The sequence below is a fragment of the Gossypium arboreum genome, chromosome 6, assembly GCF_025698485.1.
Source record: "Gossypium arboreum isolate Shixiya-1 chromosome 6, ASM2569848v2, whole genome shotgun sequence".
NCBI lineage: Eukaryota > Viridiplantae > Streptophyta > Magnoliopsida > Malvales > Malvaceae > Gossypium > Gossypium arboreum.
In genome coordinates this window covers 6,117,274-6,145,199 of record NC_069075.1, presented here as the reverse complement: position 1 = coordinate 6,145,199, position 27,926 = coordinate 6,117,274, and the positions used below count along the sequence as shown (strand labels likewise).

The 27,926-nt window shown below is 34.6% G+C and overlaps 1 protein-coding gene and 1 long non-coding RNA gene across 2 annotated transcripts; one reads left to right on the top strand and one right to left on the bottom strand.

The window, feature by feature from the left end:
- The first annotated feature begins 11,422 nt into the window (after positions 1-11,422).
- Positions 11,423-12,373, top strand: LOC128294135 (uncharacterized). The gene is made up of 2 exons (XR_008284400.1): positions 11,423-12,025; positions 12,114-12,373. It is a non-coding gene; the product is annotated as an uncharacterized LOC128294135 (long non-coding RNA).
- An 8,605-nt stretch (positions 12,374-20,978) lies between these two features.
- Positions 20,979-27,126, bottom strand: LOC108486484 (uncharacterized). Its single transcript, XM_053030098.1, has 8 exons — positions 26,899-27,126; positions 26,155-26,808; positions 25,552-25,627; positions 25,372-25,463; positions 24,009-24,078; positions 22,629-22,719; positions 22,485-22,535; positions 20,979-21,908 (listed from the first exon to the last, which is right to left on the bottom strand). Exons 1-6 carry the CDS (start codon positions 26,938-26,940, stop codon positions 22,706-22,708), a joined length of 948 nt encoding a protein of 315 aa, XP_052886058.1. The 5' UTR covers positions 26,941-27,126; the 3' UTR covers positions 20,979-21,908; positions 22,485-22,535; positions 22,629-22,705.
- Between the last annotated feature and the right edge of the window lie 800 nt (positions 27,127-27,926).

The window sequence follows — 27,926 nt, the reverse complement described above, 5'->3', positions numbered from 1 at the left end:
GGTAATAAATCACTTGGGACGATGCGATAACATGACTTTGGAAAATCACCATAAATTGTGGGAGATAAGGTAGAAGCTGAATAAATTATGTAATTAAAGGTTAATGAGTCTATTTTCAAATGAAATAAACGAGAACATATATTGAATTCTGTACAATGAGAAATTGGATTCGTAATGAAGAGTGGTCAGATTAGTCAAGCAGTGAAACATGCAAAACTTTGAGAAAAATCTGGTATTGATTGGCTAAACCAAAATTCTGAAAATTTTATGGATAGAAGATATATGAGTCTATTTTCAGGAAAATTAACGACACTTGATTTGGAGTTTCGTAGCTCAGTTTTAAATGATTTAGTACTGTTGTTAGGAAGACAGCTTGCGGTGAGATTATGATTATGTGGTAAACATTGACAAAAATTTGTTAATGAGTTGCTTATTGATTTCTTATAAGCTTACTATGATGCATAGGTGTGGTTGCCCGAATATGGTAAGGGGTTAATATGTAGTTAAATGTTTGAATAGTTAGATTAACGTGTTAGTAATCCAATTAAAGGCGGTTAGGTGTGTAGATCTAAATCGACATATAAATGTAAGCAGTGTGTAACTAACACCCTCTTTCTTAGTCTAGATCGGCAAAAGTTGAAAAATGAAATCTGAAAACCATTATTTGTAGAGATTTAGAGTGTGCGAATGCTCGTGAGGTAAATCAATTAATGTTTTAGTAGCGCAATGTTTGAATTTGCAAAGTGCATGATTCTGCCCGATATTTTTGGCTTAATGGGCCAAAATTGAAATGATGAATAGCAGGCCCAATTAAATAAGAACCCTCGTTCGTGATTACATTGAATGCGTGAAAGGTAAGAATATGCATGAAAAACCTAAAATAGATAAAATCTTTGAAATACCTTTAAAGTGGAAAATTTATAGTTTTACCTAGTAGATAAATTAAAAATACCCACAGGGTTAAATTGACCTAAATGCATATTTGGTTGTTGTTATTTCTTGCATGCCATGTTGTTATTATCGATGCATGGAATTTGGGATATTGATAAAGTGGCTTGTCCCGCGTCTTTGAAATGGAATTGCAACCTTCTTCTTTCGATGCCTAATATCGATTCTTCGAGTAATAACAACATGGCATCGTAAAACTAGCTTTTACAATAAATTAAAAATACAAGGTTAAATGCCATAATAACAAAGCTTATAAAAATCAATAAGCATTGAAATCATTTATAAATGGAGCTATCCAAATCAAGTTAAATTTTCTGAAAATAGACATATATCTTCTATCCATAAAATTTTCAGAATTTTTGGTTTAGCCAATCAATACCAGATTTTTCTCAAAGTTTCACATGTTTCACTGTTTAACTAATCTGACCGCTCTTCATTACGAATCCAATTTCTCATTGTAAAGAATTCAATATATGTTCTCGTTTATTTCATTTGAAAATAGACTCATTAAGCTTTAATTAAATAATTTATTCGACTTCTAACTCATCTCCCACAATTTATGGTGATTTTCCAAAGTTACGTTACTGCTGCTGTCCCAAGTAGATTTATTACCAAATCACTTTTTCACACTTAACTTGCATGCATGTTATTTAAACATGTATATCACCAATCAATCATCACATATGTAATTTTACTTAAGTATAATCTCCATTTCATCATTTTAAAGCACAACATATTAGCCGATTTTTCCCCTTAGCATCTAAGCACATGCATGCTTATTTGTTTGGCTCAACTTCACCTATCTTTCATTTTTCATCAAAAGAACATGAAACAACAACCATTTCCTTCATTTTAATTCATGACCAAATGCTCACAACACAACCAAAAACCAAAATATGCTTCAAGAGTTAAGGTAGAATCAAGAAAAACTCATGAACCTCAAAATAGAAGCAAAGTACCAAGAACTTACCTTCAATTTTCCTCCTCCTAGTGACCGAATACTCAAGGTTTTCCTCCCCTATTTGCTCTCTCTCAAATTCGGCTATGAAGAACAAAGAATGAACAAAAACCTTCCTTTACTTCCTTTTTTCATTCTTATCACTCAATACTTTATGACACATAAATAATATACTAATATTTGTGCCATACTCATGCCATAATTCCAATAAAAAAAATGCCTATAATGCTTATCATGCCCATCATGGAACATTTACCTAACCCATTATCAATTTTTATCAATTTGTACCATAAATTATTGATATCAAGTGCACATATTGTCTACCACCAACATGATGGCCGACCACTACATGTAAAATGGGAGGTTTGACATGCAAATCCTCCTATTTTGCACTCCTATTTATTTGGCCACTACAAATTAGCCTATAGCATTTTCAAACATTTTCACATAGGTCCTATTTCATAATTTCACCCCCTTTTTCTTATGGAACAAAAATTAACTAAAATTGTCGGGTTCTATCTTAAGCTTGGGCCTTCTAGAGGCCCACTAACATAATTAAACCTATGCCAACATTCACAGAGTTCCCGAAAATTGAGGCGTTACAACTCTACCCCCTTAAAGAAATTTCGGCCTCGAAATTTACCTGATCCAAATAGTTGAAGGTATTGTTGACGATAGTCTCTTCTCGATTCCCAAGTAGCTTCTTCCTTCCATGAATACGTCACAAGATTTTTTTACCAACTGAACCGACTTCCTTCTTAGAACTTTAACCTCTCGATTTAAAATTTGTATTGGTTCTTCCTCAAAGGTCAAATCACCCTTACTTCAATCTCCTCCACCGCACAACATGTGAGGATCTGATCGATATCGTCTTAACATAGACACATGAAAGACGCCATGGATTCTGCTCTAACTCGGTGGTAACTCTAACTGATACGCTACTGGCCCTACCCGCTTAAGAACCCGATAAGGCCCTATAAACCGCGGACTCAATTTTCCTTTCTTGCCGAATCTCAAGATCTTCTTCCAAGGTGAAACCTTTTTAGAAAACTATATCCCCAACCGCGAACTCTATCTCTTTCCGCTTTAGATCCGCATACGACTTTTGTCTATCAGATGCCTCCATTAATCAATCTCTTATCAATTTAACCTTACTTTCAGTATCTGCCACCAACTCTGGTCCAAGCACTTGTCGCTCACCCAACTCGCCCAACACGTAGGCGCATCGACATCTCTCGCCCATAAAGTGCCTCATATGGAGCCATCTGAATACTTGCTTGGTAGCTGTTATTGTATGCAAACACCGCCAATGGCAAGTAGTCCTCCCAACTCCCACGAAAATCGATGATACAACCCCTTAACATATCCTCCAAAATCAATAACCTCTCCGATCGTCCATCCATGCATGGGTGAAAGCGATCTTGAAATCCAAACGTGTACCCAATGCCTCCTGTAACTTCTTCCAGAACCGAGATGTAAACCTAGGGTCTCGGTCGGAAATAATTGACACTGGCACTCCATGTAGTCACACTATCTTTACCACATACAACCTAGCTAACTTTTGCAGGGAGTAATCAGTACGAACTGGTATGAAATGGGCAGATTTTGTTAACCTATCCACCACTACCCACATAGAATCTTTCTTGGTGGGTGTCAAAGGTAGCCCACTCACAAAGTTCATAGTGACTCTCTCCCACTTCCACAATGGAATTTTCACCGGTTGCAGTAATCCGTAAGAAATTGATGTTCACTTTCACTTGTCGGCATGTCGACATTTCCCACGAACTCACGTTACTTCTCGTTTAAGCCCAGGCCACCAGTACAGTTCTCGCAAGTCGTGATACAACTTATTCCCTCCAGGATGCATGGCACAATGTCCCCCATGAGCCTCCTTCAATATTGACTGTCTCAAGTCAGAGTCATTCGGAACACAAATTCTTCCTCGGAAGCATAAAACTTCTTCAGTATTCAGTCCAAAATCCTCATTCTCACCCTTCTCAACTTGCTGAAATCGAAGAACCAACGAGTTATCCTTCAACTATTTTTCTTTAATCTGCTCAGTCCAAATAGGCCTCACTTGCAATTCTACTAACAGACTTCCATCATTAAACAAACTCAAACGTGCAAACAAGGCTCTCAAATCAGAAACAACCCTTCGACTCAACGCATCAGCCACCACGTTAACCTTACCTAGGTGGTACTCAATCAAACAGTCGTAATCCTTAAGCAACTCTACCCATCTTCGTTGCCTAAGGTTTAACTCCTTCTGAGTTAACAGATACTTTAGGCCCTTATGGTCCGTGTATATGATACACTTTTCTCCATATAAGTAATGTCTCCAGATTTTCAACGCGAAGATCACTGCTGCTAGCTCTAAGCCGTGCGTAGGGTAGTTCGCTTTATGAGGCTTAAGCTGCCGTGAAGCATAAGCGACCACCTTACCCTCTTGCATCAGTACACATCCTAACCTCATATGCGACGCATCACTGTACACAGTAAAGTCCTTCCCAGACTCCGGTTGAATCAACACCGATGCTTGATCAATACCTTTTCAAATGGTCAAAAGCTTTTTGTCGACTCGGTCTAGACAAATGCTACCCTTTTCTTAACAGTTTCATCAATGGTGCGACAATCGAGAAAATCCTTCTCATTTAACCTTCGCTAATAGCTTTGCCAAACCCGTAAAACTTCAATTTCGATACTAATTTTGGTGGCTTCCATCCCAAAACCGCCTCAACTTTTAGGATCCACTCTAATTCCTTCAAAGCAGAAACTACATGACCTAGAAAAGCCACTTCTGCAACCAAAATTCACACTTACTAAACTTTGCATACGATTCATTCTCTCTCAACACTTGCGGCTGTCAATACGATGCTCCTCATGTTTCTCCTCAGTTTCTGAGTATACCAGAATATCATCGATGAAAACTACCACGAATCGGTCCAAGTAAGGTTGGAATACTCGATTCATCATATCCATGAAAGCGGCAGATGCCTTCGTCAACCTAAACGGCATAACTAGGAACTCGTAATGACCATATCCACTTTCTTTACCCTTAACTGATGGTATCCAGATCGAAGGTTAATCTTGGAAAATACCAAAGCTCCTCTAAGTTGGTCAAATAAATCATCAATCCTTGGCAGTGGGTATTTGTTCTTTATCGTCAGTTTGTTCAACTGGCGGCAATCGATGCACATGCGCATTGTCCCGTCCTTTTTCTTCACAAACAGAACCGGTGCTCCCCATGGAGACACACTAGGTCTAATGAAGCCTCTATCTAACAACTCTTGGATTTGAGCTTTCAGTTCTACTAACTCCTTCGGTGCCATTCTATAGGGTGCAATGGATACTGGAGCTGTTCCAGGCAACAAATTGATTCCAAACTCTACTTCCCGATTCGGAGGCAATTCAGGAAGCTCCTCTAGGAAAACATCTCGGAATTCCCTAACAGTCCTGACGGTATCCACAGTCAGATCCCCAATTTCAACTTGATTTACAAAAGCCAAGTACATCTCGCATCCTTTACGCATCCGTTTCTTAGCCCTTAAAGCCGATACCACATTGGACAAGTAATCTCTTCGTTCCCCAATAATCATTACCTCCTCATCCTCAATAGTCCTTAATGCCATCCTCTTAGTTGCACAATCCAGCGTTGCCTTATGCTTGGTCAGCCAATCCATCTCTAAGATCAAATCGAATTCTTCGAATGGTAACTCCATTAAGTCTCCACAGAAAATCCTACCTTGAGTCTCTAAAGGCACCTCCCTAAAGAGTTTCTCTACTTTAACTGAGTGACCTAATGGACTTATCACAGTTACCCCACACACAGCTTCCTCAAAGTGAACACCCAATGCCCCAGAAATATCACATGCAACATATGAATAAGTTGACCCCACATCTATCAGAGCAGTATAGGGTACGTCAGAGATAAAAAACATACCAGTTATGACATCAAAAGGTCACCCTCCTGTGGCGACGACATATACCAAAGTCGGTGGCGAGCCTCAGTGTTAACAGTACCCCTGCCAGGTGCCCCACGTCCATGGCTATTGCCACCGCGACCTTGGCCACGACCTCTCAGCGGTGGCAGTCCACCTCGCGCTGGTTGCACGGGTTGCACAGTACTTTGTTCAACCACTTGAGCCTAAGTTGGCCTCCTAGGACAATCCCTAATCTTATGTTCCTTTGATCCACAACGAATACAAGCCCCAGAACGTTTCCAACATTCCCCCAGATACATTCTACCACAATGTCCACAAGCTTGTGGTCTAACAGTGTTCACCGGAACCGCTCGAACTGGTTCTTCCATCCTAGCTCTCTTAACATTTCGGTTTGCAGCACCAGCTGGTCCAGCATCTCTCCTGAACCGGTTTCGATCCCTGTCGCGGTTCCTTCGTTCAGTTTGCTTCACCTCTTCGGCTATCTTATCATTTTCTACCAGTGCAGCAAGATCGCGCTCTCTCTGCGGAGCTATGAGCACCCTTAGCTCATCTCTGAAGCCATCCTCAAAGCGAACACTACGCTCGTATTTGGTAGAGACAATACCACTAGCATACTGGCTCAATCGCAGAAACTCTGCCTCATATTCAGCAACAGTCTTACCACCCTGGGTACGATTCAGGAATTCCTTCCTTCGTACATCCACATAGCTAGCTCCGACATACTTCGCCTTGAAGGACTGCTTAAACAACTCCCAAGTTACCCTTTCAGCTGGGGTACCCTCTCTCACAGTGATCCACTACTGATACACCTCGTCTCTTAGTAAGGATACTGCTCCTTTTAACTTTTGCTCCACTGAGCAGTCCAAGTCATCCATAATCCACTCCGTGGCTTCCAGCCAGTACTCAGCCACATTTGGGGCTACTCTAGATACACCCCTAAAAGCTTCCTCTCTGTTGGCCCGGAGTCGCTCAGAAATGGACCCCCTATTCATGGGCCTAATATTAGTTCCGGACACCCTTTCCAAAACTCTTAACATGGCCTGGGACAAAGCGTCATCCCCCACGGCCCGATCATACGGTCCATTCTCATCCACCAGTAGTGGTCGTGCTACTCCAGTGGGTATGTGTTCAGAAGATGAAGATCCAGCTTGAGTACTACCTCGGCCTCAACCACGGCCTCTTCCCCGAGTAGCTCTCATACTCATATCGATTTATCTGATTACGAATTTTATGCAGTTAGTTTACTGTTTCCACTATTTATTACAGAATATCTTATGAACAGATAAGGTTTCAGAGTTGTTCTCGCGTAACCACAGTTTAGCTACTGTCTCAGTTTCCTAAGGCTTAGTTTATCCTACAGTCTCAGTTTCGTAGCCTTTACACTACATTATCTATAGTACTATCTCTAAGGTTTAGTACTAACTACTGATGCTGATTCGGATATAAAAGCGTAATAGTACTTACGGACTTTGGTGCCGGGATTCATGTGCCACCTCATCGGTTTTCAGATAAACTCAAAAGATTTAGGCTTTTTGAAATCCATTTTCCAAACATTTGTGTAAAAAAACAAGTTCGGAGATTATCTCCTTTAAACAGAAAATTTATTTTCAAAAGTCAGGTTTTTCCAAAAATACCCTCTTTTTTGCATAAAGTTTTGCAAACCCTTTTTAGACCCGATCCACAGCCGAGTTGTTGTAACCTGGCTCTGATACCACTAAATGTAGCACCCCAAACTCGGCCCAGATGTTATGGCCAAATCCGACGTGCCACATTGAAGTCAAAAACCCATGTTCCCTTTTTAATGTTTTAAAAGCCGACTTTTGTTAAACTAACCAAGTGAATGGAAGCTGGGCACCAGGTAGGTATCCATAACAGAGGAAGTGAGCCATGAAGGCTGTTTAAGTACCAAGCTCTTCGATTGGATCCAATCCTAGACATGCCCACATCCATTGCCACACTTGGTTATAACAAGTTGAAATTTCTTTGAGTGGTTATCTTTGGTAAATCGAATATTCGTGACGTCGGGTTATTTTAAAAAAAACAAGTATCGTTTTGAAATCGCGCCCTAAGTCTAGCCCATTTGAATTATTCTCCATCAATTTAAAGTTGTTTAAAATAATATAATCCCAGAAAATCAAAGAAAAAAATAAAGTTAAAATGGCCTTATTACAACCCAAAAATTAAATAGTAATTAAAAATAACTTAAGAAAACAAGTCTCTTTTTCAAACCCAAAAGTATTCACCATGGCCACTCTGAATCCCCTCCGGCTCCAAGTCACCCACATCAAGGCTCACCTGCAAGGTTAAAGAAGGGGTGAGTTTGGAAACTCGATGTGTAAGGAAAACCCATTCAAAGCCCAAGTCAGCTCAAGCCCATTGGGCCTAAACCCATTCAGTAACAAGTGATGCTGTGTGAGCCCTTTTAGATTATAATAAAGCGGGCCTTAACCCTTATTCAGATAACGATGTTGCCCATAGGCCCATTTCAAAATACATGCAACATCAATAAACATATGCAAGCCCATTTGGGAGACTATTCAACCCACTAACCACTACACTCCACCCGTACCAGCCTACATTCTCCATGTGGGAATAGCTCAACCCACCCAAACACTCCACGATTCTTGACCTTGCTGCTCAGTTAACGATAAATTGAGGCAAAACCTCCAGTACGTGGACAAGCCACTTTTAGTACTTCCTCCGTCAATATCCCAGTCCCATGCATCAGATAATAACAACATGGCATGCAGTAAATAACAACAGTTAAAGATGCATTTAGGTCAATTTAACCTAGGGGTATTTGGTAATTTATCTACTAGGGGTAAAATTGTAAATTTTCTACTTTTAAAGGTATTTCAGTAATTTATCTATTTTAGGGTTTTTCATGCATATTCCTACCTTTCACGTACTAACGAATCACGTCGAGGGTTCTTACGAATTGGGCAGATTGACCCATCATTCCAATTTTGGCCCATTAAGCCCAAAAATATCGAGGGCACGAAATCATGGACTTTGCGGTCAAACATTTCAGCTTACCAAAAACATTAATCGATTTACCTCACGAGCATTACTTTTCGCAAATCTACAAAATACGGTTTTGGCATTTCACTTTTCGACTTTTGCCGATCTAGACTAAGAAAGAGGTGTTAGTTACACACTGTTTGCGACGATATCTTGTGAGATCCACACACGAACTGCCTACAATTGGCTTACTAACACATTAATCTAACTATTCAAACACGAACTACATATTAACCCCTTACCATATTCGGGCAACCACACCTACAGATCATAGTAAGCTTATAAGAAATCAATAAGCAACTCATTAACAAATTTTTGTCAATGTTTACCACATAATCATAATCTCACTGCAAGCTGTCTTCCTGAACAACAGTCACTAAATCATTTATAATTGGAGCTACGAAACTCCAAATCAAGTGCTGTTAATTTTCCCTAAAAATAGACTCATATATTTTCTATCCATAAAATTTTCAGAATTTTTGGTTTAGCCAATCAATACCAGATTTTTCTCAAAGTTTCGCATGTTTCACTGTTTGACTAATCTGACCACTCTTCATTACGAATCCAATTTCTCATTGTACAGAATTCAATATATGTTCTCGTTTATTTCATTTGAAAATAAACTCATTAAGCTTTAATTACATAATTTATTCAGCTTCTAACTCATCTCCCACAATTTATGGTGATTTTCCAAAGTCACGTTACTGCTGCTGTCCCAAGCAGATTTATTACCAAATCACTATTTCACACATAACTTGCATGCATGTTATTTAAACATGTATATCACCAATCAATCATCACATATCTATGATTTTACTTAAGTATAATCTTCATTTCATCATTTTAAAGCACAACATATTAGCCGATTTTTCCCCTTAGCATCTAAGCACATGCATGCTCATTTGTTTGGCTCAACTTCACCTATCTTCCATTTTTCTTCAAAAGAACATGAAACAACAACCATTTCCTTCATTTTAATTCATGACCAAATGCTCACAACACAACGAAAAACCAAAATATGCTTCAAGAGTTAAGGTAGAATCAAGAAGAACCCATGAACCTCAAAATAGAAGCAAAGTACCAAGAACTTACCTTCAATTTTCCTCCTCCTAGTGACCGAATACTTAAGGTTTTCCTCCCCTATTTGCTCTATCTCAAATTCGGCTACGAAGAACAAAGAATGAACAAAAACCTTCATTTACTTCCTTTTGTTATTCTTATCACTCAACACTTTATGACACATAAATAATATACTAATATTTGTGCCATACTCATGCCATAATTCCAATAAAAAAAATGCCCATAATGCTTATCATGCCCATCATGGAACATTTACCAAACCCATTATCAATTTTTATCAATTTGTACCATAAATTATTGATATCAAGTGCACATATTGTCTACCACCAACATGATGGCCGACCACTACATGTAAAATGGGAGGTTTGACATGCAAATCCTCCTATTTTGCACTCCTATTTATTTGGCCACTACAAATTAGCCTATAGCATTTTCAAACATTTTCACATAGGTCCTATTTCATAATTTCAACCCCTTTTTCTTATGGAACAAAAATTAACTAAAATTGCCGGGTTCTATCTTAAGCTTGGGCCTTCTAGAGGCCCACTAACATAATTAAACCTATGCCAACATTCACAAAATTCTCGAAAATTGGGCGTTACAATTTGAGCATCCATGTTACATAGTTCGATTATTTTGGTCATCATGTTAAATTTATGAGCGACAAGCTAATGTGGCAACTAAAAATTGGTATAATAATAAATTTAACCATCAATTTTTATTTATTATATCGATTTAATAATTTAAAAAATTAACCCTTAAAATTTACAAATATTTTTAATTTAATTCTAATTTTAAAAATTTAAAGAAATATATAAATATATGTAAATATATATAAATATTTCAAAAAATATAATAAATATATATATATTTGATGGTGGGGAGGCCCGGTGGGGATGGGGAGAGGAGAGGATTATTTTATGTAATATAACATTTAAATGGTTTAAGAAATATAAACTAATGGTTCATTTACATGTTTACTGTAAAAAAATTATTTAAATGGTTTAAATATGGCAACCCGCAAATTTAATAAAATTAATTTAATTTTAAAATATTAAATTCGTATTAGGGGCCAATTTTGGAAAATATGCCGAAAAGTAATATTTAGTATCCAGAATTTGATGCAAACAACATATTATCATATATGTAATGTCATGTCCGCTTATTGTTTACACATCTTACTCACTTTAATAGATTGACGACTATTATTTGTGTCAAGATTGAAATTTCAAAATTCGACAAATATAAGGACTTAGAATGACGCAATTGGAGAATATGGACTAAAACTACAAATGTATGCATAGTACAAGACTAGTAGGTGAATTTAACCAAATAGATTTAACTGCTACTGATTGGGTCAAGACTAATATTTTGAATTTTGAAAATTACAGGGAATAAAATTGACCGATTAAAAAATAATAGGACTAAAAGTGATCAAATAAAAGGAGAAGAGCTATATCCACAACTTGGGTAAAGTACAGGGACTAATAGCGAAATTTAACCTATATATTATAAAGGCTAGGGTTAATGGCAGAAGAAAGCACAATTCTCCGTTTCCTTTCCTTTCTTTTTCGTTTGAATTTCTCTGTTTCTGATTTCCATTGGTAAAACTAGCAATTGAAGTTGTTGTTTTCTTCTTAATCGTAAAATTGAAAAAAACAGAAAAGAAGGAAATCGCAGAAGATTTGAGGTAGGGTTTTGAAAAGAAATCCCTAAATGTACAACGGAATCGGACTGACCACCCCTAGGGGGTCAGGCACCAATGGTTACAGAGTAACAAATTCTTTGTAAAGCCCAAGACGAATCGGTTAACCGATTTCACCAAGCCTTTCGAGGCAGATCAAGGCACCGCAGGTCTCACCACCAGGAAACCTGACAAGGAAATCCTCGAGCATGATCGCAAGCGTCAGATTGAGCTTAAGCTCGTGATTTTGGAAGATAAACTCGCTGAACAAGGTTACACTGAATCTGAGATCGCTGATAAGCTTGTTGAAGCTAGGAAGGCTCTCGAAGATGCTCAACAAGAGAAAGACGAAGAAGAAGGAGAAGTTATACCAATCCCTACTCGCCAGCAAAAGTAATTTCTTGTTTATTTATTGATTAATAATAAATGATTGATGTTTTTCTTTTATTATTTATTGATTCATTCATGTTTTGGTGGTTAGGGTATCGGATACACAGACCCACCAAATTGCTGCAAGGAAGGAGAAGCAGATGGAGACATTTAGGGCTGCTCTCGGTATTGGAGCTTCTGAATCTGGGCTTCCTCCTCTGCCAAATCCTCGAAAGAACATCGATTTTGATCAGTGGAGACAAGAAACATGAGGTAACCATTGGTGTAGGTACTCTATGAGCCTGAGCCATATGACACTTTTCTAAAAGTTCCATGATATAGATACAACCTTTGATCAGTGCAGACAAGAAACATGAGCTAGCCTGAGTTTCTGGTTGAGGGTTTGATGCGTCTTTTCCTTCAACACTTTTTTATGCCTAAACCTTTTCTAATTCCCTTCGTAAGTAATTTCTACCTAGCCATCTGAATGTGAGCAGTCGAATAGAAATGACTTGGGAAAATATGAATCGATAATGGCCATTGATCGTCGCCACAATCATCACACCTTTTCTCCCTCGTGATTTGGAGAGATAAACGTGAATCGACAAGCTTTTGCGTTTGGATGCCTTCAATACCCATTCAAGTTATTCAAACTTGACAAACACCAATAGAGGATCTCAAGTTTTGAACACCTTGTCAATGCGACTAATTGAAATTTTTGACTCGATTCGACTCGACTCAATCAAATACTCACCCTAGCGAACCTAGTTGCGTCCAACGATTTAGTGAACAAATAAACTAGTTGATATTGTGTAGACACAAACTTCAGCTCAACAACATCATTCTCAATCAATTCCTTTATAAAATCACGTCTTATATCTATATGTTTAGTCCTCGAATGCTACATTAGATTCTTGGAAATGTTAATGGCATTTGTATTATCACACAATGCAGTAGCCATGTCCAATTCAACAGCAAAATCCTTCTATAGTTGCAACGTCAACAATTTTGATACCAAAATTGGTCCAAGAGTCCAAGATTATTAAATTCAGTTAAAATATAATGACTAAATTTTAAATTTTAAAAGAATATAGAAACCTCTACCATATTTAAGTCTATTTAGATAAATAAAAGCTCTAAAAGTTTATTTAAATAAATTGGTGAAATTCAAAAGTTTCTAATAGTGGTCTGATTTTATAAATATTAATAATTGTCCAAGTTTGTATTGTGATTAGAGGTGATCATGGATTAGGTCGAGTTTCAATAGAATTTTAAGCTCATTTTCTAGGTTTGGGCTGAATCAACCCAAAAATGGGTTTGAAATTTAGCCCAAGCTTGACTGGTCCAACCATATTAAAAAATTTATATTATTATTTTTATATAAATACAAATTTAAAAATATAATACATCAAATACACTAAAATATTCAAATAAATGTTTCCGATAAATTGAAAAATTATCTATACTTAAATAATACTAATACAAATGTAATTTAACAAGTAAATATCTCGCACAATTAACAATAAAATAAGAGTTATATAATATCTAAAAATAATAACAAAATGATAGTAATATAATAGTAAAATGGTAACAAAGCAACAACGAAACAAAAACAAAACAATAGATCGGGCCGGTCAAAAATATGAATTTGATCTAAATATAAATTTTAGGTTTATTAATTTATTAATGTTTTATATGTAGAATCAAGAATATATGAATTTCAATTTTATTGGAATGTAACAAAAATTTTAAGATGAAATTATGTTTTTATGGTGTAACGAATAAATTTAAGAGTGACATTTTATAATTATAAATATAATTGTTATACTTTTTAATAAGTCGTGTGAATTTGAAAAATTTTGCATTTTCAATGCGCATAGTGATCGTGATGTTATATCTTTGAGTTTATAAGCTGTATAAGCGACACGATCACAAATGTAATTTAAATCATCTCCAATTCGGATGCAACAATACGAAATTTATATCCAAAATTGATCCAAGAGTTCAAGATTATTAAATAAAATAAAATACACAAACTCAATACCTCAATTAAACTATTAAATTTTAAATTTTAAAAGAATATAGAGACCCTACTATATTTAAGGTTATTTAGATAAATAAAATCTATGAAGGTTTATTTAAATAAATTAGTGAAATTAAAAGGTTTTTAATCGCGCTTTGATTTTATAAATACTAATAATGCCCAAACTTGTACTCTGCTTAGAGGTGATCATGGCTGGGTCGAGCTTCAATAGAATTTTAGGTCCATTTTCTAGGTTTGTGCACGACCTGACCCGAAAAATGAGCCTAGAATTTCGTCCAACCTGACCTGGATAAAAATGCTAAAACTCAAGTCTAGCCTAATCTAACCCGTCCGTATTAAAAAAATTTATATTATTATTTTTATATAAAAATAAATTTAAAAAAATAATTCATCAAATACACTAAAAATATTAAAATAAATGTTTCCCACAAATTGAAAATAAATTAAAATTTTTATTTATATTTAAATAACACTAAGATAAGTGCAACTTAGTAAGCAAATGTCTCTAAAATAGTAGCAAAATTAATAATAAAATAAAAATTATACAATATCCAAACAATAACAATAAAATAGTAACAATATAATAACAAAACGGCACCAAAATAGTGACAAAACAACAAAATATTGAAAACAACAGTAAAAAGTAGTAGGATTTTTATTTTTTTTTTTACAAATTTGAGCTGGGTCGAGCTAAAAAAACTTACTCGAGACCTAACTTGTTTAGTAAACAAATCTTTTTTTGTTCAAATATTTTTTTGAACTTATATTTTTACCTAATTCTTTTTACTTTTCGGACGGATATTTGAGTAAGGCGGAATAATTTAGCCCATGATCATAATGGTGCTTAACCCAATCAATTGATTTGTTTTATTGTTTCAAAAAGGATTAATGTATTTTTTCCATCCTAAATTTGAGACCTAAACTTCGAAGAGGCTGGTAAGTGTAGCGGGTTTTAAGGGTGAGGCAGTAGCAAATGATGATGATGCTTTCTGACATAATGTTGAGTTGGATTTTGATATAACTGTTTTTATTTAATATTAATATTAATATAAAATCTAAATTTATTATCTTTTTAAAAATTTTATGTATTTTTATATGTATTTTTTCAATTTTTAGAATTAGGATCAATTGAGATCATTTGTAAATTTTAAGGGTTAAAACTTAAAATTATGCCCAAATTGATATAATATGTAAAAATTGAGTGCTAAATTTACTATTATACCATTTTTAAACTGTCACATCATCCCCATTAGACACTTAAACAGCAATTAACGAAAATGAACAAAAAAAATTCAATTAGTTGGGTGACTAAGTTAAAAGAAAATTCTAGTTGAGTGACCAAAACAATAACCCATAATTGAGTGACCTATGATGTAATTTATTTTTTTTTTTTTGCTATTTAACTTGCTATAATTACAACATTCCCATTTATTTATAGTGCTCAAACTTTTTCAAAGTCTTATTAAATATAAATGATTTGCTAGATTTTAATCCAAGCCATCCCTCCAATCTGCAATTTTACCATTATTCATATCTAAAACATGAACAGAATCACACCAATACCAATAGTATGTCACTACATATAATCACAATCCTTATTCATATCCATAAGATTAAATAAAATCACACCAACCAATTTAATTGATATAATCAACAATATGTCGATGGTGAAATATAATTCGATCGGAAATTTGTTAATAATTTTTAAAAATTTTAATTACCGATTAATTCGATAAAAATCAGGTAATTAACTGAATTAGTCAAAATAAATAATATATTTTTATATTAGCAATGAATTTTTGAAATATTATTCTTTATATTAATCGAAATAAATAATATATATTATATATAATTCATTTTTAACTATTAAAAAATGAACATTAACAATGTTATTTTATACTTATTTTAACCAAAAGATAAAAACATATAAATTTCATTGAATTCAGTTAATTGGTGAATTAACCAAAATATTTCAGTTGGGTTAATGTATTTGAAACAATTTTGGTTCGATTAACAGTTAAAGATTTTTACCTTTGAATAATTCAATTAATAATTGATGCGTCGTTGAGAGCACCAAAAATATCATATTCCCTACGAAATAATTAAAAAGACAGTAAAGGGGAAGTAGAGTCGAATCCTCAGGGATCGAATTATACGAATGCTTGTTTCTCGAAATCCTGGGCAGGATCATGCCCAATAAAACCTGCGTGACAGAAGGGAAAAAAAACAAAATTAAAGATTTGATTTGGAAAAAAAATAAAAAGAACAGAATCTAAAGTTGACTGAAATTGTAATTACGAAAATAATAAAAATAATAAAGAGAGTTAAAGGAAAAGAAATTCTTATTGGTAGATTCCAACCTCTAGTTGTCTCATTCCGCATTAGGTTCAATCCTCGGCTTTTAAGTAACCCTTCTCAACTTAAGTAAGTCAGTTATAGTGGAAGAGGACACCTACGACCACCAGCTCCAAAGATTAGACTTACAATTTTTAGGGAACCTAACTCTAGCCAGTAATATATGCTAGATTAACGCTTCTCAATGGCGAATCCCACGCCATTTTGTCTCTTTGGCTCACCAACATCTGACGCAATAAGTTAACGAACCGATTGTGCAATCCTTCCAAAACATACAAAGCGGCCGCCTTTGCATATGTTGAAAAGCTTACTTCTTAAGGGCCATGGACGGAAGCGCCATCCTGTAGTGCCGAGAAACGATGAATACTTGGCGAGAAGGCTAAGTACGGATTCTAGGCCTCAAGAACCCTTTTTGGGGAATATTGACAACTTTCGACTAGATAGGTTTTAGTGGCTCATGATAATGGTGGAAAGGTAAATAAATATAAAAAGAGAAAAGAGAATTTTATTGAAAGAAAATATGAACAAACAAAAGCCTAGACTTTCTAGGGGAGAGTGTTTACAGAAAAAGATCCACCCCAAATAGAGTCACTTCACCCCCTATTTATAGTGGTAAGGAGATAGTCTAATTTAACTTAAATTCTAAAAAGATAAATACATTTAATTAAAGATAAATAAAGATAATTAAAATAAAATCCTAAAATTAAATAATCCTAATAATTATCTTAATATTAATTATCCTAATATAAATAAAATGGAGTCTTATAAAATAAAATCTCTTTTTTTTGCGTTTTTAGTCATTGTGTCTTCCATGCTCTCACTTTTGGCAAAATCTTTTTCCTGTGTCGCATGTCAGCCCATTGTGTCTCCAAATTCGGACTTTTTGTCCCTTAATTTTACTTTTGCCTCCAAACCAGTCCCTAAAAGATAAAAAGACATAAATAGCTCAAATTAGTAGGATCAAGCTCAGAATAAATACATGATTAATACATAAAAACACGTTATTCTAGAGCATTATCAATAATAATTTAATTCGATTAATAACCGAACCGATCGTTTAAACACCCCCGACTAAAAACAACTAACAATATAAGAATGCATAAATAAATAAGCAAACAGAACTTGAAAGCTTCAAATTACAACATCCAGCAGCAACATGTTGGGTATGGAAATTTCATACTTAAATCAGCACTTTCTTTCAACATCAAAAATAAATATTTCAAACTTATTAAATAAAATTATTTAAGTATTAATAACATAAATAGTTTAAAGATGTAATTAAATATATCAATTAAAACAAAATATCACGTAAATGTACAAAATAAATTATATTATTATAAGAACATTTTTGCCATTTTATATTTTACAAATCAATAAAAACTTAATTATAAAAGAAATTAAATCCATAAAACAGTAACTATTAAACATCTAATTTAACTGTTACAAGCCCAATTTGCCCGGCCCGTTTACAACCCCTAAACCCCAAGCCCAAAAGAGCCCTAGCCCAATAAAAAAAATCAAAAAAGAAACCCTAGTCGTTCGACCAACTCCTCTTTGTCTCCCCACTTGCCTCTGACGACCCTGCAGCACCGGCCACCAACTCGGGTCAAATCCACCGCCACTGGTACCTGTAAACATTAATGAGACAAGACAAAAAGCGAGAATAGTAACATGTAAACGGCTATTTAAAGCCGAATCCAAAACCATTGTAGGGTCGGACATTTTTTGAATACACAAAAAAAAAGACACGGGAAAGAAATAAAAACAAAAGATTTCAAAGAAAAAGAAGGTTGTTTCTTCATTCCTATTAACCTATCCTTTTATTTTACAAGTCGATTCAATACACGCACATACAATATATATACGCCTATATATAAAAAAGAGAAAGGATATCGTTACCTTTTCGGAGATCGGAGAAGTCAGAACTGAACGGTTCCCATAGCTCGATCCGATCTCCTAGGTCTCCTTTTGCTTGTTTGGAACTCGAATATGGAGTGAGGGGGACGAGAGGGTTCGATTCGGGGACTTTTTGGCATCTCCGGCTGTCGTACACGACGGATGCCGGTGACCGACGGGCACCAATTTGGCGACCGAAAATCGCCTGGGCCAGACTCTCTCATTTCTCTCTTTCTTTTTTTCTCTGCACTGATAAAATGACAATTTTCTTCAAAAAATTTTGTTTTTATAGTCCCCTGGTACGGCGTCATTTGGGGCAAACATTTAATACCCAAAATTGCGTCGTTTAATCACCTGACCCGAAACCCGACCCGAAAACCGCCTAGGATCCACGTGTTTTTGGACTGAGGGTCTATTTGCGCCCTCAGTCCCTCCGCTTTTGAGGCCGGTTTCGATGTGGTCCCATTCCCTTTTTTTTTTTTAAATTTCACCCCTAGAATTTCATTATCGTTTCATCTAGGTCCCTAACCAAATGATGCGTTTTGGACGAGTGGGTTTATTTCCATTTCAGTCCTCCTTAGTTACTCGCGCATTCGCCTGGGTCCTTATTTTAATCCCAGCAGTTTATATTATTTGTAAATTATCCCCCCTATTTTAATTTGATTTCAATTAGGTTTTATTTAAATTCATTTTACATTTTTCCTTTTTACGGGTTTATTTATTGGTGTTGATTGTATTATTTGCATCACTTTGTTTATTTATATGTTATAGTCTGATTAATTTTAAATTCATCTTGTACACAATATTCTATGTTTTATGCATTATTATTCATATTATTACTAATATTATTGTCATCCTTTAGTTTATTATTATTGTTTTACTATCGTTTTCCATTGTCATCATTACTAATTCATTATTATTGTTTCTATCAATGTGTTCTTATCACACTTTATTTCATTATTACTATGTCATTAGTATAGCTATTATCATATTATTAAGTTAATTAATTTTATGTTAATTCTATCATGATATACACACATATTGTTCTTTGTGTTACTCCTTTATTTGTATTTATTTACACTATTATTATTAATCTTTATAATTACTTTTTGAACACATCATCTATAGTTTTCCTTTTGTACATAAAAAAAAGAGTATGTTTCTAAACCTTATATAGCTTATGATAAAACTGATTTAATTTTATATACATATTCCTTTCATTCTAAATTTATTTACACATATATACGTCTATAATTTGTAAGTCTAATATGTTCTTAAAATTATTATATATATTCTTATTATCTTTGCATATTTTATAATTTTCCTTTATTATATATAAGTTTTAAACCGATATTCTTTAACACTTCGTATATCATTCGATTTAAACGTTCATTCTAAAATATATTTTAATGGTCACATGTATACCTTTATTTTGTACAAAGTGTCTAGTTTAACAATTCATATAATATATATTATATATTCATCCTTTTAAATTTATCTTATACACATATATATTTCTTTAACTTTCATTTTGTTTTGCATTTTGCATTTCAATATGTTGTATTAGGCTATATATATTATTGTGGTATATTATTTTCATTTTGCATTGTCATCATATTGATTATTCTTCATCCATGATTAGGAAATTGATAATATTTTTAGAATTGGTGGAATTTGATTGTTATCTTGTTAGTTGATTAAACGAATCATCTTATCTCCATTCATCCATCATAGTATCTCGTACATGTACATTATCTTGTGTTTTATTTCCTTCGGATTAACAAATATCACTCTATAATTTCTAACTCTTTAGAATTAATTATTCCATTTTATTTTAAGACAAATTAGTGCATTTCAAGCGGGTTTTATAATTATTTATTTAAAAATTCCTTAAAACCAAGGCAATATTCGATGTTTGGCAATTCGGGGAATCGTGCCCTATCGTGCCGGGTTGCAATTTCCTGTTTGTTCGAAACGAATGAATATTCCTTCGGAATTTCACCCATGTCTTTAAAAATTTTCTTTAGAACAAAGGAAATGTTCGATGCTTAGCAATTCGGAGAATTGTGCCCTATCGTGCTGGGTTGTAATTTTTCGTTTGTTCAAAGTAATCGAACGTCCCTTTTGAATTTTACACATATTTTCTCAATCCTAAAGCAAAGCAATGTTCAACGTTTAGAAGTTCGAAGAATCGTGCCCTACCGTGCTGAGTTTCGGTTTTTCGTTGGACTAAATAATTGGAAATCCTTTTGCAATTTTCGAGGTATAAATTTTTGGAAACCAAGATTTATCGCGTTCTCAAGGGAATAAAGTTTCGTGTCCTATCGTGTTAGATATGATGCTGCATTCCTTTGAAACAAGAAAATTTTAACGACCAACTTGAGCTATTCAAATTTTTAAAAGAATCATTTTTTTCAAAAATAGTTTCAAATACTTAATCAATTTAGTACCAATTTTGGGCGTAGTGAAGGTGCTAATCCTTCCTCATACGTGTCGGCTCCCGAACCTGTTTTCTTATATTTACGTAGGCCAAAATCGATTTTAATAAAACAAAGTGTTTTATTAGGTGACCCAATCACACCCAAATAAAATATTGGTGGCGAATCCATATTTTGTTTTCAAAAAGTCGATTCTCGTTTTTCAAAAAAATGGTTTCGACATTAACCATTTCAACTTACAAACTTTTAATAAATATATTTCTTCCATAATTTAAAAGATAAAAACAGTTAGAAGCAAGCCAAAAACAAAAAAAGAGTTAAATTACAAAAAAAGCCCTCGAGCATTAGAGTCTAGCAAAAATGTCCTCTTCCCTCCGTTGTCCTTTCAAAATTATACACAAAATATGCTAACCTATGCTATGCACAAACATGTTTAAAGAGAGCAGTATCTCGATGTTGCGGAAGAGACGGTGGTGGTGTACGAGGCAAAGGAGAGAAAGTATTCTAGTCAATGATTTCTCCCTCTCCATCACCATTCCTCACAAGTTCTGCTACTTTCTCCCTAACATACAAATTCACTGGGTCAACTTGAGTGTCATGTTTTTCGTTGTCATCATCATCTTCTTCTCCTCCTTCTTCATCAGCATTGTTGTTTTCGATATCATCATCACCAGCACCATCAACGATACTTTGGGTCATTGTCTTGTTGCCAGCTTCAATATTATCTTCAGCATCAAGCAAGGTTTTCTCTTGAACAATCTCACCCTCGGATACACCATCTTTAACAACTACTACAGGAAATTTCAAGGGCTTCTCAGGCCAATCCTTAAAGAACGAATTCATAACCATGAAGCGGAGAACCTGCAACAATCGGCTTTTATCTTTCCTTATATCAGCGCTAAGAAGTTTTTGCAAAAGGGTCGGACTCCTCTTGCTGAAAGAACTGCCATCAAATGATTCCTCGGTTGTTGGTTTTGGTTTCTTGGAAAAATGGTCTCTCTTATCTGGTCTCCCTCTTTATCATTCCTCATTCCAAATCTCCCCTCTTGGTTGACGGCCTATGGTTTTCTTCCCTTCCATTCACCCTTTTCTCCATACCTCGCAGATACTGTGGTGGAATTTCTGCAACTTCGACTCCTAACTCAGCTTGCTTTGCCAAAATCTCCTTGAGTTGCTACAAGAGAAGGTTACAATATATAATAAGAAAAAACTTCAGTTACATAGATTGTGACAATGAAGCATCAATCCGGCCACCTTGCAGAATTTTAGACACTAAATGCCTGTTTTTAAATTGAAACAAATTTATAAACCCAGAACTGAAAACTTCGGTTATCTTTTCATGAGTATTTAACATTGTTAGACATGCTTAGACAAAATGCCAATTTTCTCGAATCTTGGATGCTAATACTATAACTATTACATATATCTATGTTATTTGGACCTGGGTGTGAGTTCAAATACGGGTATGTGTCTAACAAGGTTATGTTCAATTTGAAGGATTGTATTCCCATACCCAAGTCCAAATATGTGCCGGAAACAGGTGTCAAACAAGGATACTTCAAGAAAAAAGAAGATTCGGAGCACCAAAGACATATATGCCTAGGACGAGCCACAAGGCAGTCTTATAGGTGGAAAGCATCAAACGTTTATTGACCAGATGCTTCCCTTTTAAGATGAGATTGGCCTTATGCTCAAGCTTATGCAATACTAGTAAGTTTTTTATAGATCAGGAAAAACTTAATAAATGTACCTCGCTACGTGATTTTGCAACCTCAGAGTCAGCTACTTTTCCACTCAGTTTCTGCAGCCACCAAAGTCGATTATCATCGAATGCATATACACTTTAAAGGGAACAAAAAGTGAAATGAAAGAGCATTCTGCAGCTATATACAACCTTCTTTATGTTGGCTTTTGTGGGATAGAACTTCTTACGTTCTTCACGCCACTTTCTTATCTCTTCCTCCGTATAGGTCAAAGCAAGCGATCTTCTCATTTACTGAAAGAATTGTGAACACATCAAAGCAGAGATTAGTAAGAAAGAAGGTAATTATAAGAGGAGAGAAAATACATGACAATTTATGAGAAATATTAATCATAAGTACAGGAAAATAAGATTCTGCTGTAGATAATTTCACTAAAATGTCAACTGCAATTGATTCGGTTCTATTAGCCTCCTTGTTCGGAATTACTATCAAGGAAAACATTAACTCTTTCTCAAAAGTATTTGGAAAGAACAGAAAGAAAATCCTTTAACATAGCCATTTACAAGGCAGCTTGTAAATTAATTGAAACCTATGTTGCTCCGACTCTTCATCTCTCTTGAAATACTTGTGTCTAATACATAACCAGACATAAGTTGGGAGATATGACAATCCAAAGATCCTCCAAATACATGAAAAAACTTTAAAAGAAAATTGAACATACCCATCTCAAGCATATATACATATTTGACAATCACAATCAAGTCCGAATAACATAGCTGAAAACTACCTAGGCTGTCCATACACATACATTTCCTGTACACCAGCAAACAACTAAATACAGAGAAAAGAAAAAACCCAACACACACTAAAATCTTGTGAAATTTTAAAAGTTCTGGCATTTATTCCAAATCAAAACAAGTAAACCAACAGAGCATGAGCATTCCTTTTTCTGTTTTCATGCATACGGTGGGATTTCATCCACAAACATTTCAGGCCTTGACTTATCATCAATAGTTCAAACTTATACAAGCAAGAACTTAAGCATCTCACCAAAACGGAATCAATTAAGGGTTAAGTTGGACAACTAATGGCTTTTTAATATGATTGCTGACAATTATTCCAGTTGTGACCACCATTAAAATGTTCAAGGAATTAAGTTTCTAAAATTAATCACATAAAGCTCATTTATTTAAACTCAATGCAATACATCCCCGTTTGTCAACTCACTCTAATCCCATACCACTTAACTTCTATATAAAATGATTCACGTAAATACTCAACACATACCGCCATTCCATTCTCCATACCAATAAAACTCCCATGATAAAATAGATATTGCCAGCCAAAGAACTGCTTCAACTATAAGAAAGCATAAATAGAACTGTCTATTTTCAGGCTAACCACTGTCATAAGTGTAGCAGCCATCATTTGTAAAAAAGCAGTTTCAACTAAATAAATGTCTCATGTTAACACAAAACTATTCTCAAGTGAACGTCTCTGTCAACAAGCAAAAGTTTTCTTCACATCTGACAAGCAAGATTATGAAACGAGTATGAGCAAACAGAAGTTACCTTCTCTTTTCTTTAGCTGGGTTTGCAGAATTAGAATGAGGAAATTTAGCTGCCCTCTCATTATCAGGCCCTGTTATTTTTTTCTCAAGGTGAGGAGAAACTAGAATTTTTTTTCAAAAGAAACAAAAGAATCCAATAGCAAAAAACAAATCAAAGAATAAGAAGGTACAAAGGAAACCAATATCTATTTCCAAGTTGTAGACACCAAAAATGCAAAGTTGTGCATGGAAAAAATTGTCTATCTTGTTTTTTAGAGAGCCAAAACAAATAAATTTATTTCAAACATAAAGCTTCAGATATCTATACATTGGTATTCACATGTGAATTCAAATAAATCAAACAAACTATATCTTCTAATATCCCTTTCTTGGTTTCTTAGTTTCCAACAGATACGGAAGAATTTAAGCTTTATTTCAAACATAAAGCTGTAGACACCAATATCTATTTCCAAGTTGTAGACACCAAAAATGCAAAGTTGTGCATGGAAAAAATTGTCTGTCTTGTTTTTTAGAGAGCCAAAACAAATAAATTTATTTCAAACATAAAGCTTCAGATATCTATACATTGGTATTCACATGTGAATTCAAATAAATCAAACAAACTATATCTTCTAATATCCCTTTCTTGGTTTCTTAGTTTCCAACAGATAGAGAAGAATTTAAGCTTCACAACAGCTTTAGCTCTACTGATCTCATATTTCAGTGATCCAAACCTATCCCAGAGTAATCTTAAGGTCTTTGTTTATTTAAGTGTAAACTTCTACACTTTTACCAACTTATCTGAAAAACAGAAAACCTTCCATCTTTTTTTTTTTTTTTTTGCAATGCTAAATTAAATGTTCGAATAAAACATATTTTGTGCTCTTAAACATAGTGATCAACACTAAAAGCAAATCCCATCGATCACTCCATACACCTTGCACATCGTATTCTATTTCTTGAAACCTGTGACTAGCTGGGACTTCCATCTTAAACTCTAATTCACTATTCCAAAGAAAGTCTACTTTCACCCAGTCGCAGTTTATTTTCAATCAGATCACTGGAATTACTAGTCATGGAACAAACACTATATCATATTCATTTATAATCAAGATTTTTTTCAATGAACTCCTACTTGTCCCAGTTGAATCACTAAATAATCTTTTAAAAAGGGGCTTAAATCAGTTCATTTATAATCAAATTCCATTTGAGTTATAAAGCCAGACGAAGTGACAACTGTATTAATAGTGAAAATGTCAAGTAACTTTTTAGTTTTATGCTTTATGACAAAACAAAGAAAACAGAAAAAAAAAGTTTATTCATCCACAGCCCAATGTATCCAAGAAAGACCATTTAAGTTATTTGAAATTCATTAAAAGGTTAACCTTTTTTCTTATGTCCATTAGAAGATGCAAACGCTCTCTTTGCATTATCCGCTTGATGGAACCGAGGCTGATCGAACTTAGACTTCTGAGATCTACAAAATTGAATTTCAGCTGTATAAAAGCCAAAAATCGGAGTCTTTCACAAAGAGAAGCTAGAAACTGTAAGATGTTCAAGAATACCAACCCCATTTTGAATCCTTTTAGCATTTCTTCCTGGAAAGTTGTTCATATTCTGACTGTTTTTACCAGGACCACCCTTCAACAATTGAAAAGACTTACATTAATTTCAAAAGCCAAATCAAAAGATAAAAATAGACACCAAAAACATTGTGGAAAAGAAATTTTAACACCATACATCAACCATGTCCAGCTTAACAATTCTGAAACTTTCACATTAAATAACATCAAAGCAGCTTGAGAAGTTCTGCTTAGGAAAAGGTATAACATAAGCTATTAAGAACCCAAATGGAGTATCTCCAATGGTAAGTATATCTTTCCAGGTTACTGCACAACAAATAATGCAAATTCTCATTTGATATCGTCAACTTTTTGAATCTTCACCGTTAACTTTACAAGATGTGTTTAACTCAAACTCATACATCAAAGAAAATGGCACAGCTGCAACATTGGAACTTTGAAAGAATAGTATTGCTAAACTTTATGCTTTTATCCACCAAAGGCAATCAGACTCTCTTAAACCACTTTCAGAGTCAACATTCACAACCAAACTACCTCCTTAGTTCTAGCACAAAGTTAAAACAGTAAGGGGGTAAAAACTGATACCTTTGGCCTTCTGAAAGAAGGGTCTCCTGGTACTTGTGAAGCAGGTGCAGAAGACAAATTCGATGCATTAACATCCGCTAAATTTTGCTGACTCTGATTGGCTTGCTGCTGCATCTGGTTTGGCTGCATAAACCCGAAATGCGGATTCGGCACAATGGCTTGGCCACCAGAAACAAACTGTGAGAGATCTGGGAGTTGAGCATTCAAAAGTTGGCTCACATTCTGCAATTGGTTCTGTAAAAAAAGCTGTTGTTGCTGTAGTTGTTGCCGCTGCTGCTGCCCATTTGTTAAACCCATATTATTTTGTTGAGGCAAATTCAACCAATTTGGCTGATTTGGATTATGCAAAGAGTTATTGAATTGAGCAGGAAGTTGTTGGAACATTGCAAGATTGTTCATGTTTGGGAAAATTGGACCAATTTGAGGAAACCCCGTACTGTTATTTTGTGTAGGAAACTGCTGGTTAGCTCCATTCATGAATCCAACATTATTTAGCAATGGCATAACACTAGAATTCTTATTAATATTATTAATATTATTACTCAACGGAGTTGGCAGCTGAGGATTAAAAATACCCATTTGAGGTTGCATCATAAGCATGTTCATGTTGTTATTGCACTGGTTTGCCACCGCAGAATTTGATTGAAAACCATTCTGCTCAAAAAAATCAAATCAAAACCCAAATTTCAAATTCAAAAAAAGAAAAAAGAGAGAGAGTAAGAAAGAGAGAATCAGAGAGGCTACCTGCTGGGGTCGGTGGGGAAACGAATTGAAAGGAGGTCTCATTGAGTTACAATGAGAACTAAAGATGCCGTCGGGTTTGCCAATTGATGAGAGATAAATTGCTTGAGCTTTCGCGGTGGCGTGTTTTGATGTTTTTAGGGTTTTAGATTGTAAAAATTGAAAAACCTCCAATTCTTTGGAGGGTTTTGGTATGGGTTTTTAGGGTTTTAGATTGTGAAAATTGAAAACCCAGCTGATTATTGGGCTTACAACAGGCCGTAGAGTTACTGAAATAATTTTGGCATAATGATAAGTTTAGTCCTTAATGTTTATATTTTCTGTCAATTCGATCCTCATCTTTTTTTTTAGCTAAATTTATCCTTTACAAAATAGTCATATTATTTTTTTAAAATGTTAATGTGACAACTCGTATGGTAGTCTATATATATTTAATGCTGACATAGCAATATTTGTTTATATGTCACATCAACAAATATTTTAATATAATAAATAAATCAAAATTATAAATATTTCATAAATATTTGTAAAAAAAAATAGCATGAAATACACGTGGTTGTCACGTTAATTAATTTAACATTTTAGTCAATAATTCCATTAAAAAAACCATTTTGACTATGTCATAACCATTTTTTTGAAAAAAAACGGGAATCGACTTGGATTTTGAAAATGAAAACAAAAAAAAAAAACTGGAGTCGCCACCAATCCTTTTTTGATGAGGTGTGATCGGATCACCCTTGATTAATCATTTTAATAAAATTTAAGATTTACTAAAACGATAATTTTTTGGTCTACGAAAATCGAAAATGAGTTCGAGTTGATTCACATACGAGGAAGGGTTAGCACCTCGACACGCCCAAAATTGGTACCTAGTTGATTAATTAGTGTCTCAATGTCGAAAATTTGAAAACTTAAAATACTTTGAAATACGATCCCACTCTTTGTAAAAAGGTTAAAGATCTTCCCGTCTCGCAATAATGAAATACCATGTCCAGTAAGTTAGGACACGATATCTCGAACTTTGAGACTGA